This window comes from Hippocampus bargibanti, linkage group LG04 (assembly GCF_051943395.1).
Source record: "Hippocampus bargibanti isolate YZ-2025 linkage group LG04, ASM5194339v1, whole genome shotgun sequence".
Taxonomy (NCBI): Eukaryota; Metazoa; Chordata; class Actinopteri; order Syngnathiformes; family Syngnathidae; genus Hippocampus; species Hippocampus bargibanti.
In genome coordinates this window covers 20,700,162-20,718,654 of record NC_142737.1, presented here as the reverse complement: position 1 = coordinate 20,718,654, position 18,493 = coordinate 20,700,162, and the positions used below count along the sequence as shown (strand labels likewise).

At 41.7% G+C, this 18,493-nt stretch overlaps 2 protein-coding genes across 3 annotated transcripts; both read right to left on the bottom strand.

Moving 5' to 3' along the window:
• Nucleotides 1–4: 4 nt before the first annotated feature.
• On the bottom strand, nt 5–8,955 carry slc7a4 (solute carrier family 7 member 4). Of its 2 annotated transcripts, none has more exons than XM_088994643.1 (5): nt 8,799–8,955; nt 4,067–5,131; nt 3,112–3,818; nt 2,787–2,895; nt 5–1,998 (listed from the first exon to the last, which is right to left on the bottom strand). In XM_088994643.1, exons 2-5 carry the CDS (start codon nt 5,046–5,048, stop codon nt 1,790–1,792), a joined length of 2,007 nt encoding a protein of 668 aa, XP_088850769.1. In that variant the 5' UTR covers nt 5,049–5,131; nt 8,799–8,955; the 3' UTR covers nt 5–1,789. The 2 variants fall into 2 exon arrangements, with proteins under 2 accessions (XP_088850769.1, XP_088850770.1); XM_088994644.1 differs by lacking the exon at nt 8,799–8,955 and having other exon boundaries at nt 4,067–4,231; nt 4,305–4,445.
• Nucleotides 8,956–13,434: 4,479 nt separating this feature from the next.
• dgcr6 (DiGeorge syndrome critical region gene 6) lies at nt 13,435–16,624 on the bottom strand. Its single transcript, XM_088995534.1, has 5 exons — nt 16,371–16,624; nt 15,183–15,343; nt 14,354–14,454; nt 13,987–14,127; nt 13,435–13,861 (listed from the first exon to the last, which is right to left on the bottom strand). Exons 1-5 carry the CDS (start codon nt 16,472–16,474, stop codon nt 13,784–13,786), a joined length of 585 nt encoding a protein of 194 aa, XP_088851660.1. The 5' UTR covers nt 16,475–16,624; the 3' UTR covers nt 13,435–13,783.
• Between the last annotated feature and the right edge of the window lie 1,869 nt (nt 16,625–18,493).

Genomic DNA, 18,493 nt, shown 5'->3' with positions numbered 1-18,493 from the left:
CGGCCCTATATATATTTCCCTACTGTCCAGACGTGGCGGTGCCGGACTCTCCTATGATTGGTCCCTGCTTTTTAGGTTGGGGGCCGATTGAGGCCCACTAGTATTATCCCTGCGATGTTGATAAAGTATTTTTTGAGAATTTGTTTAGTCTCCCCAATGTATTGCTCTTTACAATTTTCATTTTTACAATGTATTGAAGTGGGCGGCCCGGAAGTTGAGTGGTTAGCACACCGGCGTCACAGTGCAGAGGTCGCCGGTTCGCGTCCCGGTCCGGCCTCCCTGTGTGGAGTTTGCATGTTCTCCTCGGGCCCGCGTGGGTTTTCTCCGGGTCCTCCGGTTTCCTCCCACACTCCAAAAACATGCATGGCAGGCAGATTGACCACTCCAAATTGTCCCGAGGTGTGAGTGTGAGAGCGACTGTTGTATGTCTTTGTGTGCCCTGCGATTGGCTGGCAACCAATTCAGGGTGTCCCCCGCCTAGTGCCCGAAGACAGCTGAGATAGGCTCCAGCAACCCCCGCGACCCTAATGAGGAATAAGTGGTACGGAAAATGAGATGAGACAATGTATTGAATAAACTACATTACTTTGTTTTTCATTTGGCAGCCCATCCTTTGGATTCACTAATTTTGGCCTTAAAGTGTTTATCGGTTTGAAATAAGTAGGAATTTCGTGTTGCCAAAGGACTCTTAGTAGTTTTTCAGAAACTCCTGCGATGTCAGGTACTCCTACTCCTCTCCATTTAGTTTCTTAAGAATTTTTGGTTTCATTACCTATTCTTTCCTTTTGACATTTGTTAAAAGACCACTGAGGGTATCCACAGTTTGTGAGTGCTCTCCTGCTATGTGTTGACTCATTTTCTCTACCTTTGACGCTTGTTGGTATTAGTTTAGCCCTATGCTGGAGGGTTCTGATAACTCCTACTTTTGTAGAGGTTGGTTACATTCGAAAAGTAAGTATTGGTCAGTGTGCGTGGCCTTCCTACAGACTTCTGTTTTTAGCGCTCTGTCCTCTTTTATAATTACTTTACAATCCAAGAAGGCTAGTTGGTTGTCTTTAATGTCCTCACGAGGAAATTTAATGTTCGTGTCTATCGAGTTGAGGTGATCCGTGAAGAATTGAATTTCTTGTTTTTTAATTATGACGAAAGTGTCGTCCACATATCTAAACCACGGTCTAGGTTTTGTCACCGGGAAGGATGTGAGGGCCTGTTTCTCCATCTCTTCCATGTAAAGATTAGCCACTATGGGTGAAACTGGTGAGCCTATAGCACAACCATGAATTTGTTTGTAAAAAAATTCCCTACATTGAAAATACTAGAGTATGAAGGCAATAATTGGCAGATGTGGTCCGTCAACCTGAGAGCGGGGCCCAATCATAGCAGAGTCCGGCACCGCCACGTCTGGACAGTAGGGATATATATATATAGGGCCGAAACTACCAGCAAAATACTTTACTTCGCTTACGAAGCATCTTGGATAAGAAGCGAAACGTCCGACACCTTCAAAGAAGTACAGATGACGGCTGAAGAACCCTTTTCGTCGATGGACCACTCCTGTACGACTGAGAGCTTCCACAGACGAAATGTTTACAATGTGTTCGTACAGCAAATTGCCTTAACACAAGATATACAAATATGCTTCACAACAAAACAAAGGACGTATATAACTATGCTTTGGTGTACTTAGACTTGCAGAGCGATGGTACAGAAAACAACAGGGCAAAAAATAGTGATGAAAGTAGGAAAGATCAGATATCAGGCAGGTGTAATCATTCGATTCAGTCACGTATCATCTTCTTCCAGCAAACTCTTCAGTTGTCATGGCAGGGCTCATGCAGGGGGTTGTGGCATCTGCTTGTTCGGGCTGGACAGACTCCACAGTTTCGACCAGGCTGCCACTGGGGAGCACAACGTACCGGGCAGCCAAGTCTTTGGGATGCAACTCCCTCCTCCCCTCTTTACTGTGCCAAATTCCATAGCCAAAATACACCAACAGACCTACAAAGACACATTGTGAAAATCAGAGGAAGAGGTGAAAAATATAGAAAGTGATGTTTTGTTAGACTAGATTAGAGGAGTGACGAATGTTAGTCATAAGCATTTGTAGTGCAGGCGAAATAAAAACATACGGTATTCATAAAATATGTGTGTGTGTGTGTGTGTGTGTGTGTGTGTGCGTGCGTGCGTGCGTGCGTGCGTGTGTGTGTGTGTGTGTGTGTGTGTGTGTGTGTGTGTGTGTGTGCGTGTGCAAGCACAATGAAATACAGTGTTCGTGAGTGCATGGGCCTCAAAATTCCCTCTTCCGATATTGTTAAAGACTAAATTGGCAATACATATAAATGTCAATCCTTAATCGTGTGTTCAGGGTGGATGTCAGTCCAGGTTCCAGTGTAGTCCTATCCATATTGGGGATTAGTGCAGGATTAGTGCAAATTGTAAAAGAAACTCTATTCTGACTGAGGCAGTTCCTTACTTTTTTCAACACTGAAACAGAGAATTGTGTTTTTCCAGTGCAACGACAAGCTCAGACATTTTGGGTACGAGTATTGTTTAGTTCTTGAAAGCTTGAACATCTGTGAAAAACTATTTGAATGGTAAAGCACTTCTAGTTAATATGGTAGAACCTTTTTTGACACAATCAGAATGTGACATTTACAACATTGAGTTCACTGACTAGACAGCAGATTAGTTTATAACTACAGTACATATTTCTAAACAGTAGTTTGAATATCTGGCATAAAGAGCTGCCGCAAGGACTAATGAGAGAAAATTGAAGAAACACTAACCTGCAGCAATCCAGACAGTGAATCTAAGCCAGGTTAGAGCACTGAGTTTCATCATAAGGAACACATTTACGAGGATACTGACACCTGGAGTAAGTGGTACAAGAGGTACCTAAAAAGAAACAAAACAACAATTTAAAGTCTAAACCAGCCGCACATTTTAAATTGAGTTTGTGACACAAATAGCATTTCGCTTTGACTGTAAACAAACTGAGGCTAAAGATTGTTATTCTAATACCATTATGATATCCACTTGTATTGATACATGAATAAAGATAAGAGAATGTAGGTAAAAAAATGATTGCCTTGTATACTTCAAAGCGCTTACCTGGAATGTTTTGGTGTTAGTCTGTGGCTCATGAACCCATATCAGTGCCATGCAGATAACGTAGGCAAGACTAAAAATCACCAGCAGGGTGATATAGCTCCAGCTTGGGAGCTGCAACTGTCTGACACCAAACACAAGTACGCCAGAAAAGGACACTGAGGTCACTAACAGGCCCAGTACACAGAGGGCCACCACCTCCCCTGCTTCACAGTTCCCCAGGAGCTGGCCCAGGTAGGGTTCCCAACAGGCCTTGAGCTGTCCTACCCCCCTGCGCTCCCTTGTCTTCTGCTTATCTACCAACTGTAGCTTGTCGGAGAAGGACTCATATCGTTTCAGATCCTCACTGTCCTCTGATATGTTCTGGAATTCTGAGGGAGCAGCGGAAGGCTCTGCATTTGGATTGGGAGATGTGGATAAAGTCTCTTTGGAATGTTTTTTCTCTGGCTGGAAGCGAAGGACGACAACACTGGCTGCTACGAAAGTGTAGGCCAGCAAGGTTCCAATAGACAAGAACTGAACCAAGGCCTCGAGGTCAAAGATGAGAGCCATGGTGGCCATGAGGAATCCAAAAACTAGAATAGCATTGACGGGGACTTTGGTGATTGGATTGACACGTGCAAAAAAATTAAAGAACAAGCCATCTTCTGCCATGGCGTACACAATCCGGGGAAGGGAGAAAAGACTGCAGAGAAGCACAGTGTTCATGGCTAGAGGGAGGAAGAGAAAAGTATTAGCCAACCATTACAAATAATACAGTGGTAAGTAATGTTTTTTTTCAATGTTGAAAAACATTTCCTGTATAGTTCAACCTGTTTTTGTTTGCTTGTGATTAACTTTTTTCATGGATTGCTTTAGTAAAAACGGATTTTAAAATCGAACCCTTGACAATTCACCTGTATTGTAATACTGCGACCATCAATATCTTTGTTAACTGCAGCAGAAGTTTTCTACTCACCGCAGATGGAACCCACTGCCACAATAACCCCAGCCCAACTGTAGCCTCGACGGAAAAAAGCATCTGCCAGAGCGGAGTTGGGGTCCAGCGTATGCCAGGGAACCATTAATGTAAGCACCGTGGACACCAGGATGTAGGCTGTGGCTGCCAGTCCGAGGGATATTGCTGTGGCAATGGGAATAGCCTTTTGTGGATTCTTGGCCTCCTCACTCGAGGCGGCAATCACATCAAAACCTACAAATGCGTAGAAGCACGTGGCTGAGCCTGCCAAGATTCCGGACCATCCAAAAGGTGCAAACCCTCCTTCCTTCTGGCTCCAATTAGCCGGTTCCGCCAACATAAATCCAAAGACTAAAATAAAAACTATAACACACATACTGATAGTGGAAAATATATGATTAAGATAAGAGGACACTTGAACTCCAAAGGAAATAAAAAATGAGGCAATGAGTAGAATCCCTGCTGCAAGCATATCGGGGTATTGGGCAAGGAAGGGCACATCCCACCGCATTATGTGTGATTCGGTAAAGTTCTGGATGGCATGGTTAAAAATTGCGTCCAAATAGCCACTCCATGCCCGTGCAACAGCGGCACCCCCAATCATATTCTCTAGAATCACATTCCAACCTATCAGAAAGGCCCAGACCTCTCCCACAGAGACATAAGTAAACATGTACGCTGATCCGGTTTTGGGAATTCGTGCTCCAAACTCTGCATAGCAAAAAGCTGCTAACAAAGAGGCAAAACCTGCAAAAATGAAGGACAGAATGACAGCTGGCCCAACTGTGTCTTTGGCTACTGTGCCGGTCAGGACATACAGGCCAGAGCCCACCATGCCACCCAAACCCAAAAGAGTCAGGTCCAGGGTTGAGAGGCAGCGTTTCAGTGACGTGGTCATCATGTCGTCATCGAGCGTCTTCAGCCGGTTCAGTCTTTGACAAAGGCGCACAGCTGGTGTGCAGCCTCGCTGAGAGGTAGCCATAGTTACCGAGTTAGATGGGCCAACGGGGCAGGAAAATGGAGGAAGGAGTCACACTCAATCCATTACTTTCACAAGAAGCTCACCTGGAAAACATAGCACAAGCACAAAATCGGAAGCATGTTAGCGGCTGCAGTAGTTTGTTAGAGTTTCACTGTACATTGACCCAATTTTCAGTGCTGCTCAAATATGGCTCCACATAACAGGCCTGTTCTGACACAATACAGCTGTTTTGGTCCCGATTTTGCCAGCTCCTGACCGATGATGTCAAAAGTCCGACAATGTCTTATCAGATTGTCCTACTTTGTATAAGTTAAATCAGATTTCTCACTTTGAATCCATTATAGCCTTGTCATCCTTGAAGGTGGATTCACCTTGTTCCTTCTTCAAAGATTCTCAGGTGTTAAGTTTTTGCTTTGTCTGGTTTTGTGGTTTTAGCAGGGGCTGTTGCAAATATTTCTCACATGTGGGCTTTTGAAACCCTTTGAGATACTTAAAAAATAATGGGCGTACAACAAAACTTGACTTATCTATAACAAGTAATAAGAAAACACTTAGATCTAAGATATGTTTAGCGTGGAGTTATCCTAATTGAGTCTAAAACATGTCAAGCCCAGCTATCTGGGCAGCTATAACCATAGAAATAGATAGGTTTAGAAGTGCCCAAAGGAGGCAATAGCATTGCGCCCCGCGGTCACCGGGTCGTGACGTCACTGATGACGTCACGAGTTGTAGCCTCTGACACAGTTCCGTACCATATGAATAATTTTTGCTCGTTTTTCGTCGATTTTCTTCCGCTATTCGACGAAATTCTAATACTTTGTGGCTAAATATGTTTTAGAAGACAACTACTTCACTCTCACGTCGTCTTTCGGCGCGATGTGAAGTCGGACAAGTCCAAAAACCTCAACTTTCAAGATCGGATATGTTTTGGATTATAATTTTTTTATAATCCAAAAAATACAATTGCAATTAAATACACCACTATTGATGTCTATTTATTCAGAGTCTAAAAATGTTATGAATAATAGAAAGGACAACTCTTTAAGATTGAAAATTCAAATACATAGTATAATTACCTTTTGAGTGTGATTGTAACCAATCTTCAAACGTGAAAAAAATAACATTCATAAAGAATGATCATACTTAATTGTTGATCGGAATTGGACTAAATCAGAAATTGTAGAGGATTAGGTAACACTGTGTATAGTGTATATATGTGTGAAATCTACAACGGATCAAAAAGATCAAGAAGTAATTATTAGTATGTTGTATGAGCAGAGTCGGCTAACCTGGGGCGCGTTTCACTAAACTTTGCTATTTAGCAATATTGCTAAGCGTTAACAATATTGCTAAATGATGTTTAGTGAGACACGTTTTTAGCGTTAACAATGAACTTAGAAATATATTAGCAATATTGCTAAGTTAGCAATGTTTAGTGAAACGCACACCCCTGCAGTTCAAATTTAGTGTCGAATTAGTTACATGCTTGAGGAGGCAGAGCCAATTCAATTTCATACTAATGCAGAACAGCTAGAACGTACTTATACACGGTCGAAGATCGAAAACAGGACGAAAATTAGTCACTAAAAAATCGCAAAACGAATTATTTTTTTTTCTTTTTATAGAAATTTCATTTTTCACTCACTTGAAGAACGAAATTCCTTTGTTTTTCAGCTTGTAGTTGAAGCATCCGTAAGCGGAACATTGCGGCCCCCAACTGTTGTTCCTTTTTACAGCATCCATACGTTAAATAGACCTAAATACGCTCAAAACTATCCTATTTCTATGCCAAACCAAGCCACGTTACTATGGACGCTACAACTCGTGCCGTCACTTCCGGGTTTGCAATCAACCTCGTCTCTACGCCACTTCTAAACCTATCTATTTCTATGGCTAAAACTCATTCACTGCGATTCACAAATTTATTCGGGAATTGAAAATATGACGTAGAGTGCTATTCCCGAATTTGTTCTGTTTTTTTTTTTTTCATGCTTGGGTGCAGATAAAGCGCTGGCCATGGCCTCTGGCAATGTTTTTTCTTTTCCACAAGGGTGCAGCATTTCACTTTTTCCATGTTAGTGCTTTGTTCCAGCTTCAGCTGTTGATAAACCAATATGTATGTATTACATTGTATTTAGGACAGCAACCCTCATTTCAAGATCATGTAATTCCAGACTCATATAATTTAGGAATTAACTATCTTTTTCTGATGAAATAAGAGACTCTAAGGTTTCTAACGCTGTATTGAATGTTTATGCAGTCATGTTGGTCCTGGAATTCCAGTGGCAATGACAAAAAGTCTGGCACTGGAGTAGACACATTTTTGCACATATCTGGCACTGAATGAGTTCAGTATTGAACATGTTCAACATATACAATCATAAACATTTGTGTGGGCAAAGCCGATTATTCCAAGTCATTTGATTATGTGGACTGTGTTGTGAACAGAATTTAGTCAATCAAAGAAGTGGTGGTAAATCATTTGACATTATTCCTTGTCATATTATCATACTGTGATAAACGAGATAGCTCTTAAAAAATACAGGAAAACAATATCCTTCCAATTTTTGATCCACTGATCTTCACATCGGTCTATCGAAGCCCTCTTCGGGCAGTAGGTGGGGTACATCCTGAACCGGTTGCAAGCCAATCGCAGTACACACTTAGATGAACAACTACACACGCAACCACACCTAGGGAAAATATTAGGTATCCAGTTAACGTACCCTGCATGGTTTTGGATTTTGGAAGCAGACTGGAGTACCTTGAGAAAACCCACGCAGGTACAGGAAGAACATGCAAACTCCAGAGAGGAAGGCCAGAGCCTTCACACTTTACCTGTGTAATGTGAGGTGCATGTGCTAACTAGTCGTCCACTGTATTTTAGTCCATTTTCCTTTTGTCTGAGCATCAGAGTGAAGGAAGGATGAGTTAAACTACGCTGGAAATAAAAATTAGTATTTGTCATATTTAACCAGCCCTGACTCAACCATAAACATGCAGACATAAATGAGAGCCCAACACATTTTTTATTGCATCATTATACACCCAATAATCTTTCTGCTCAAAACCAAGTGAACAAATATTTGCATCCCCACCCCACCCTACCAACACGCCGCCACTGGGGCGGTTAATGTGTTTGTGTGAGCGACCAGTTGTCACGCCCATATATTGAAAGTTAAATTAGTAAATTATAGGAGGCCTCAACGTTGTGCAAACAATTGCAAAAGCATGTTGATATAAATTTCACATGAGCTAGCACGCGACGTTAAACGACGTCGGCATATTTAAAAACACTAATTAATATAAATGGTTTCAAATTTATTCTGACCACATTTGGCAAATCCAACCACGAAGCCGATTCTGTAAGCACCAGGCTAGTGGGTGGGGGGATGTTCTCTCATGCGCTTCATTATCGGGGGACAACATACAATTACGTAACGTTTCACTTCCCAACGCCAACAAGACAGCTACCATCATAACGAACACCGGTACATCAACGCACATATCCACGATTGGTCGTCTATTACAAAAACGTCGGTTTAATGGAAAATTAATAATTCATAATAAAATGGAGACAAACGCAATGAGGATTGCTTATAGGCTCGGCTGCGTCCGAGATGAAAATAAGCGGTCAAAAATTCGTAAATCCATGAAGGCCAACCTACAATGGAAATTATGATAGATTTACAGTATATACATGTTTTAAGAGGGTACGCATTCGGAAATACGATTATAAAATGCAATTACCGCTTCCAATTTGCCAAAGGAGCTCGCCGGTCTCAGATTCTGTGAGGTTATTGGAGTGAGATGGGGAAGAAGGCGAGCATCCTGAGTGAGGCACGCCTTAAAGAGCCAGCTACCACTCGGTCATAGACACATGACGCCGCCGATTCTTACCGCCCGAGGGAACAAGCATAAAAACACGGCGCAGGCTATTTATGCAGACTAGCGGCGCAAATACAAATGAATTACAGTTTAGAAGCGCCGGAATACAGGCTACAAAACAAACAAACCATGCCACCTCTTCGGGAATTGAAAATATGACGTAGAGTGCTATTCCCGAATTTGTTCTGTTTTTTTTTCATGCTTGGGTGCAGATAAAGCTGGAACAAACCAAACCACCTCTTCCAAATCGACCTTTTTCTTCAAACACATGGAAACTGATATTATTCCCATTCTCCAAGGTCTAAATAAGCTAAATATACCAGTTATTGTGATCTTGGACCTTGGTTATGCCTGCCTCAAGAGCCTTGTAATTTTATTGTTGACGTTTTTCAAAAACACTGCAAAATTTGGGATATTATGTCCTTATTTCATTGTACCTTTCCAGAGGTTGATGCTATAGCATTGAAAGAGGTACCAAATGAAAGCTAATAAAATTGTCTTGCATGTGGTAGTAAACACATTAACACCTGTGTTAATTTTAGTTAATCTTAATGCACAAACACACACACACACACATATATGTGTAACGGGTGTCACAACAGTAACTGATGGCAGAAGGGATGGGTGAAGTCGCATGGGTTTCGTCTTGTGATTAACCTGAATCTCCTCGAGATTGTTCTAGAAACTATGGGCGGGACATAGTGCCACACTGTGCGCCGTTGCGTCACTTCCTTCATAATTTAATAATCTAAGTGCACAACTCCGTTACATATATATATATATATATATATATATATATATATATATATATATATATATATATATACACACAGTAAAGTCTCGTTATATCGATATTCAAGGGAGTCCGAAAAAATATCGATATAACCGGGACTATCGATATATCCGACCCTGTTTGCATGTAATTTTCTCCGTGCGTGCATAGAAATAGTATCGATATAACCGGGACTATCGATATATCCGATATCGATATAACGAGACTTTACTGTGTGTATATATATATATATATATATATATATAAATATAAAACAGTGACAATAGGTCTTTAGCCCATGATACAGTGGATGCCATTTTGCCATTCTGGAATATGGCAAGGATTAAAACACTAACTAGACCAAATGCAGCCAACCGTTTCATGATCCTCCATGAAAAGTACAGGAAAATTGTTAAAAACAAGGGAAGAAATAACAAACCAGAGGAAGAGAAACAAGCTAACTTTCCGAAGGACTTAGACAAGTTATTTGATATTGTAACAAAGGATGTTGTGGAGGAGATAAGCAACAGGCTGCTCACAAAGGAGACCAAGGAAGAGGACGTCAATTTCTACTTGGACCAACGGACCACTCGCCTGGCACACGTCAGGTCATGATAAGGCGTTTGAGAAGAAGTCTAGAGAGAAAAGCTTCCGAGAAGAAAAAGAAGAGAGAATGTTATCATCAGTGACTGCTGCAGCAGCAGAAGTTGGGAAAATTTCAAGTGATGAAGACCCTGAGAGCAGTCAAGGCTCTGGTACTAGTGAGGGTTCAGAATACACTGAGACAACACCAAGCTGTTCATCAAAACCAAGTACGATAACCTTACACTTTCCACACTCAGTTATGACCAATGAAGAGAATTGTAGCACTGCAGATCGGTTGTCACTCTCTGACAACCAGACTACAGCCATGGTGTCTGCAGTGTTGAAGGCAGGAGGCGCAGATCTTGATGACTTTGTTATATCTGCCTCTACTACAAGACGAAATAGGATAAACACTCGTCATAATTTGTGCCAAAGTTACATGAATAACTTCAAGGAAAGTCCGCCAGATTACTGCACACTGCAGTGGGATGGAAAACTTCTACGGGATGTTCTTGGTGAAAGATACCCAGTGGATAGTCTTGCAGTGCTCGTCTCTGGTACTCCACAGTATGAAGAAGGGAACCTGCTTTTTCCACAGGAATCCAACAGTGTAATGCTACATTGGAACTGATAGAAACATGGGGTCTCACAGACAACATTGTAGGCTTGGTATTTGATACCACAGCAAGCAACAGTGGCATCAACAAGGGTGCAGCGAAGCTTATTGAAGAAAGACTAGGCAAAAAGGTATTCTACTTCGCTTGTCGCCATCACATATCAGAGGTAATAATTGGAAGTGTATGGGAGGCTGTGTTTAGCAAGGTCAAGAGTCCTGACAACCAACGTGAAAGAGAAGTGGGACAAGTTGGTTAAGGACTGCCCAAGAGTTCTGGGCCTAGTTGAACAAGACTTGAAACAGAAGAAGACAAGCACAATTGCAGTCATAAGCAATTTCCTTTCGGAAGCAAGTCCGGGGGCAGATTACAGAGAGGTGGCAGAGCTGTGCCTGATCCTGCTTGGTGAGGAACCTCCTCGATGTATTCACTGGGCCAAGCCAGGTGCCATTCAGCAAGTCCGCTGGATGGCCAGGAACATTTACTGTATGAAGATGCTCATGTTTTCCAAGGAACTAAAATACAACACGGACACTATCTTCAAGCTGGAGAGGATGAACAAGTTCCTGGCCTTATTCTACACCAGCCGCTGGGTGACCACATCTGCAGCTGATGCACCTATCCGTGACCTCCAGCTTATGAAGAACATACTGCAATACAGGCAGTATGACTATGAACTGGCAACCTGCTCTCAAGAAAATGAACAACCACCGCTGGTATCTGACTAGTGAGGAACTAGTGCCATTCACCTTGTTCAGTTCACATGCCAGCATGACCAAGTCTGCAAAAGAGAAGCTCGCAGTCAAGCTGTCAGAAACAGAGAAACCTGAGAGTTACAGGAAAGGCAAGCCAGTGTTTCCTGTCATCAAGGCAGCTACAGTTCTCACAGACCTGGTAGGGCCAGAGTCTCACTTTCTGTTTGATGCTCTTCGAGTGAAATGTGACTGGCTCACTACTCCTGCTGACACCTGGGAAGACAATGACAGCTACAGGAATGCACAGAAGTTTGTGAGGTCAGTGAAAGTGACCAATGATGTGGCTGAGAGAGGTGTGAAACTAATGAGTGACTTTGCAACTCAGATCACAACTGACCCAGAGCAAAGAAGCTGCTTACGACAAGTTGTGGAGTACCACAGGAAAAAAATGAGTTTCAAAAAAGCCACATTGAACAAGTGATAATACATGTATTAGTCACATCCTATCTGAGTTTCTTATGCAATATATGTGTCAGTACAGTGCTATGATACTACCAAACTGATTTTTTTGTAGTGTCCCAGCTGTTTCTGCATTAAAATTAGCTAAAATTTACACAGGTCTTCATGTGTGTTATTGTGCTTACCACCATATTCATGAAAATTTTATTAGCCTTCATTTGGTACCACTTTCAATGCTATAGCATCAACCTCTGGAAAGCTACAATGAAAATAAGGACATAATATCCCAAATTTTGCAGCGTTTTTGAAAAACGACAATAATAACATTACATGGCTCTTGAGGCAGGCATAGCCAAGGTCCAAGATCACAATAACTGGTATATTTAGCTAATTTAGACCTTGGCGAATGGGAATAATATCAGTTTCCATATGTTTGAAGAAAAAGGTCAATTTTGAAGAGGTCTAACCCGCCATGCGTGTTTTGGGAATGTGGGAAGAAACCACAGTACCCAGAGAAAACTCCAGAAAGGTCAGAGCCGGAACTGAACCCTGCACCTCTGAACTGTAAGGCCAACGTGCTAAGCAGTCGAACACGCCACCCGAGTGAACAAACCCTTCAAGATCATTTGACTGAAAACAGGATAAACGGCTTTCATTTTAGCCTTCCTTGCTGTCTACCTGTCACATGTTGTCTTGGAGTGGAGGGATTTACATTTCACAGCAGCAAAAGTTGAAAGGAAGAGGAAAGGAAAGAAGTAGAATGAATTGCTTTCAAGTGAGACAGGGGGGGGGACAGGGCTGGTAGGGAGTTGAGTGACTGCCTGGTGGCAGAAACTGTCCTTGAGCCTGCTGGTCTTGGCTCGGAGACTGCGCAGTCTCCTACCCGATGGCAGCAGGCTGAAGAGGCTGTGGGAGGGGTGGGTGGGTGGGATCGCCAGCAATCCTGATGGCTCTGCGGGTGTTGCAAACGTCCTGAAGGGGGGGGGGGGGGGGGGGGGGGGAGACACAGATGATCTTCTCAGCTGTCCTCACGATGTGCTGCAGAGTCTTACGGCAGGACACGGTGCAGGCGCCGTACCACATGGTGATACAGCTTGTCAAGAATATATTCTGAAAAAAATATTTTTATATACATAATGTTGACAAATCTGATGATTGAGGGCCTGGCTAATTATTTTACCTTTCTATTGGTCTGACTAATGACACAAGCATGTGCTTTTGATGGTGAAATAGCGCAATAAATAGTTGATGTTATCTGGGAGACTAGCCATCAAGTTTTGCTAAATTATTACAACAGATTTCAAGGGATTCTACATGGTTTCCTCAACTTGGTTGCATTTATACAAAAACATAAATCAAGAAAAACACACAAGTGCAGTTTATCTCAATTATTATTGATATAGATATGCAATCAAATAGAATCAAACAAAATGAGGCACTGTCGCGCATTCCCATCATAAATTTAAAAACCTCAACGGCGAAAGCAGACAATGAAAGTCTTGATGCGTTAGTTTTGTGTTTGTTAATTAATGGATATTTTTCAAAAGGCACCATAAGTTAATAGAAAAAAGACAACAATGAACTACATCAAGTTCATGTGATCAATTTCAGGAACATCTCCAATTCATTTCTTGATGTAACCTACAACATTAACAAACTTCAGATTCAGTATTTTTAAGGATTTTTTGGGTATTTTGGAGAAGATTAAACCAGGTGACATTGTCATAGAAATCCAGACTGGGACTCCTTCTGTTGAAGCTTCAGTATCAACTCCAGTAAGTTCATCTGCATTGTCAGCTCCTGGGAAACGACAACAAAAACACATCGACACATGCAATTACACGTTTCAGGTTGCATCATAATGTAACACTCATGGATATGATTGTTTATAATGATCAGAACAATGATAAATTGTATCTGAAAACCTGAGGATTGGCGGTGATATAAAACCCCGGAACTCCAGCCTTCTCCAGAGTGTTCTGTTGGTCTTTAACCTTTTGATCAATCTCGGATACAATCTTCTTATCCATCATTCTCTGTTCCTCTCGAACCCGCATTTCCAGAGCCTTAAAAGAAAAACATTCATAGAAAGGAAATAATTCTGACAATATACATGTCATTATTTCACTTCCATAAATGATTATGTATACGTTATCTTCATGCAGTACTGGTAGGAATTTTTGGAAAGTAGACTAAATGAAGTATAGCCATCGTCAGAGAAAAAATAGTGACCATATTCCAAGTACTACTGTACAAAGGTAAGTTACACAATTCAATTGGTATCTCTTTTACCTCTTGTTCATCTTGCTGATTTGATTTGAGGAGTGCCAGGTTGTGAGACTTGCATGACAGCAGGGCGTCTTTGTGCTTCCTTGCTATATCTTGCTTTAGGGCTGCACATTAAAAGAAACAAAATTGGCATTTTGTAAATGTGTGTTCTGAACTTCAACTTGCTTTTTTAGCCAATTATTCAGTAGCAGGTTAGTTTCTATGAAACTGTTCTTGATAGTTTAAAACAAGTATTTATGTAGAATTGTTCGTGGAAATGTTTGTGTATGTGGTAAATGATCACCTGGTGCATGAAATTTCACTCAATTAAAAAAAAAACTAAAACGTATTTAACTTTGCTAAAGCTTAAGGCAAGTTGAAGTCAATATTTTTTTAATTAAATTCTAAATCAATTTGCGGAACAATCTTCCTCATGTCCTACATCACTTAAGCGGTGAATTCTGTGTCACTGAAATTGGCGTGTTTCCCAGTATGAAGGTGGAAAAAGTGGAGCTGCCATAATTTTGTGGACTGCTTTGTGTTACGCGACATGTATCATACACTTTACTACATGAATCCACCCAGTCTGTGTGTAACCACGAAAATAATTGTTTCATAAAATAAAAAATGTGTATATTGTAAATACACAGTATAACAAGCAGTGAATTTTACAGGTACAAAACTCAACATCTTTTTCCTAGAAGTAACAAAGCTTTTTAGAGTCATTACATAAGGTGATTTTATACTGTATATTTTCACTAATTTGGTGGTGTGTCATCAGATATACAAAAATTTGCAATCCCGGGAAGTGTCTTGGCTCAATGAAAGTTGAAACTGGAAAAAAAGGACTAACCTTGGTGTTCACAGTGCAATTTTTGCCTCTGGCTGTAAAGACTTTTCTCTGTCAGGTGCTGAATATCCAAAAGCCCCTGCACAATTTCATAAACTGTTCCATCTATGAGGGCTAGAGCCAGGTCACCAAGTGTATTGTATGACAGCCGTTGCTGGAAGGAGCTGCCCAAAAAGACAATGAGTATTCAGTCCTAGTTCTGATAAAAAGAGAAATACATTTAAGGTGCCAATATAAATTAGGCATGAAGTGAGACCATATTAAAAGCCATGGCACGATACGCAACTGGTTAGCACCTCAGCCTCACAGTGCATAGATGGAGGGATTGATTCCGGCTATGGCCTTTCTGTGTGGAGTGTGCATATTCTCTGCATGTCTGCGTGGGTTTTCTCCAGGTACTCCCAGTTTCCTCCCGGATTACAAAGAACATACAGTAAATAGCAGGTTGATTGGGCACTCCAAATTGTTCCTATGTGTGACTGTGAATGTATGTTTGACTTTGACCCTGCGATTGGCTGGCAACCAGTTCAGGGCATCCCTACTAGCTGATGATGGCTGGGATCTGGTCCAGCACGCCCCTGACCCTTGCAAGGATGAGCGGATTGAAAAATGGATGGATTAAAAGCCACCTGACCGGTTATTTGCAAATCATAAACCAATATATGCATCTTTAGGTGGTGTACTTGCATACCAGTCAACGTTGTGTTCTCACTAATAAGACAAATCAGTATACTCATAAAATGACAAGTACACATTTATATAACTTCTAAGAGCCTCATAGTAATAATTTAACCTTCATCGTAAATTGCTATGCGACACGAGTAAAACGAGTAGACCCAACTAGAAAGAATGTGACAAACTCTGATCTCCTGGACACTACTAATAGCAATAAAATGCCCATTAGAATCTTTGCTATGAAGATACAGTTTTCAACGAGTATGCCAAAGTCACCCTACTGCCGTGTAGAAATATCTTGTTTTGGAAAGGAGTAGTGGAACAACGGTACTAGCCAAGTTTTTATTTCATACAAGCACCTGTCTTTCTACCCGTGCACATCTTTGTGATACCCTGCTGTTACTGTATTTTACTAGTGAAATCAAAAAGTGTAGCATCCAACTAGACTAATTTCAGGTACATGTTCAGATGGCTGTGCATTCCCTCATACAAGTAATGTTTTTGACGTAATGTTACCTCGGTAAATCTTTTGCTAAGGCCTGGAGCTCTGACAACAGGTAGTAATGCCGTTCTTGCTGTTTTGTAGAATCCGCGTCAGTAACTGGAGGATAGGTATCCATGTTCGAATCTGCATCAACACAACAATTGAACTCAATGAAGAGAATATTTAGTTAATTAAGGGAGGGGATTTCATACAGAAAATCGTCCGTGATCACATGTTCGATTTCATAGAAGACAATTACACTAATCCTAGTTTCCGGACTAACTAAAAAGGACCCTATCGGGTGCCCTTTAGATGCCTGCCTGGAAGTCCCAACACCTTATGGTAATGGCCGTGTAAAGTCGCCAGGTGGCACCGTTTTTAAAAGAAGGAATACCCTTACCATACTTGTATATTAATAATCTTTACAAAATAAAAGTATACAAAACAACGTGTGTGTGTGTGTGTGTGTGTGTGTGTGTGTGTGTGTGTGTGTGTGTGTTTTACACACTATTACGTACTTCTTTCTTCTTTTCCTGTCGAATTTTCCCTTCATGGGTCGCCACAGCGAATCAGTGTCCTCCATATAACCCGGGTTTGTACATCATATTCTCTCACACCAGCTACCTTCACCTCTTTGACAACATCCATAAACCTCCTCTTTGGTCTTCTTCTCGCTCTCCTGTCTGGCATTTAAAGGCTCAGCAGCCTTCTTCCGATATAGTCACTCTATCTCCTCTGGACATGTTTGACACACGATTACAATGTACAATAATCATTGTATCTCCAGACTTGTATTTGAACCATTGTCACTGATCTCTAATCTACAGCAACAAATGTATCCTGTGACTCTAAAGTGACCTTGAGAGTGAAATAAAATGGATTATTCTTATTATTACAACAGACACTACAGCGTTCAAGGACATCAGTATAATTGTACCCTTAAACTTGCTATACCCACACTGCTACTGTCCACCTTAAAGGACAACCGACGTCACGTTTTTGTTTCCTAACTGATATCAGAAAAACGTTTTATAGCATCTAAAATACCCAAAACACACTGTATGATATTTTTATTCAAATGCAAAACATCAATAACAATGACTTAAAGTGTCCAAAATCTGCAAAAAAAATGAGCTGCGAATTGGGCATTTTCAGAAAGTCCCGCCCCTGGTTCGTGACATCACGCCAAGACGTCTTGCATTGCTGGAGAATCAAAACAATGGCTTCAGATTCGGTGAATATGCTTTCTTGTTACACATCCAGCTATGAATATGATTCAAATAGTTCTGAAGGGGAAAGCATACCTGTTTGCAATCGATTATAGAATTTATTCCGTGCCATTTTGAGGCAACATTGGGGGGAAATGTCTGACCCAAAAAGAGGCAGAAAGTGGCCACCGACCTCCTGTGAGGAATGAATCAGCCCGTTTCCACAGGCTGATAAATTCCTTATATGGAGCTTGGACGCCCTCTTCTGGCTCTTTCTGGTGCAACACGAGGTTTTCAGACCAAACAAGCATTGACGTGATGGAAGGACTGCTACAATGTGTCCTTTTTTTCGATAAGGGGCGTTTCTTCAGTGACGTCACGTACGGACTCGTCACTGTCATGATCTGGTTGGCGACTAACGGGGGGCGCTGTCGGCCCCGCCTGCACCTCCACAGGTGCTGGTCGTCCCGATCAGATTGGCGACCAGCGGGTAGCGATGTCAGCCCTGCCTGCAGCCTCGCAGGTGTTGGTCGTTTAATCATTGACACTTAAAAGGACACCCGGCGCGACCATCCGGTGCCGGTTCATTGTTTGTTTGCTGCTTGTTTGCGGCATGCATTGTGTATGTGTTTGTTTAACCTTGGCGGACTTTTACTTTTGGTCTTCTTTTGCTACTTTGTATTTTTTCCATTCAGCTGATTTTGATGTTTTACATTTTGTTCCTGCTGACTTTATTGTAATACAATTTGTCAAACAACCTCCTGCTCCCTCCTGCCTGCTTTTTGGGATCCGCACCCGCCATCACCACCTTGCAAACCGTGACAGAATGAACCGGCCAACCATCGGATCCCGCAGGTACATCGGACCCGTCTCATTTCCACCCTGTGCCTGGCAATGCTACGTCCACGTTAGCGCAAGCCTCGTCGAGTTTGAATTGCGTCATTCGA

Coding starts and splice junctions, on each gene's coding strand:
- slc7a4 (XM_088994643.1), bottom strand. CDS start 5,048: ATGGCTACCTCTCAGCGAGGCTGCACACCAGCTGTGCGCCTTTGTCAA. Junction 3,819..4,066: donor GGCAGTGGGTTCCATCTGCG/GTGAGTAGAAAA, acceptor TCCTCCCTCTAG/CCATGAACACTGTGCTTCTC. Junction 2,896..3,111: donor CTAACACCAAAACATTCCAG/GTAAGCGCTTTG, acceptor GTTTCTTTTTAG/GTACCTCTTGTACCACTTAC.
- dgcr6 (XM_088995534.1), bottom strand. CDS start 16,474: ATGGATACCTATCCTCCAGTTACTGACGCGGATTCTACAAAACAGCAA. Junction 15,344..16,370: donor TTAGCAAAAGATTTACCGAG/GTAACATTACGT, acceptor CTTTTTGGGCAG/CTCCTTCCAGCAACGGCTGT. Junction 13,862..13,986: donor ATATCACCGCCAATCCTCAG/GTTTTCAGATAC, acceptor GTCGTTTCCCAG/GAGCTGACAATGCAGATGAA.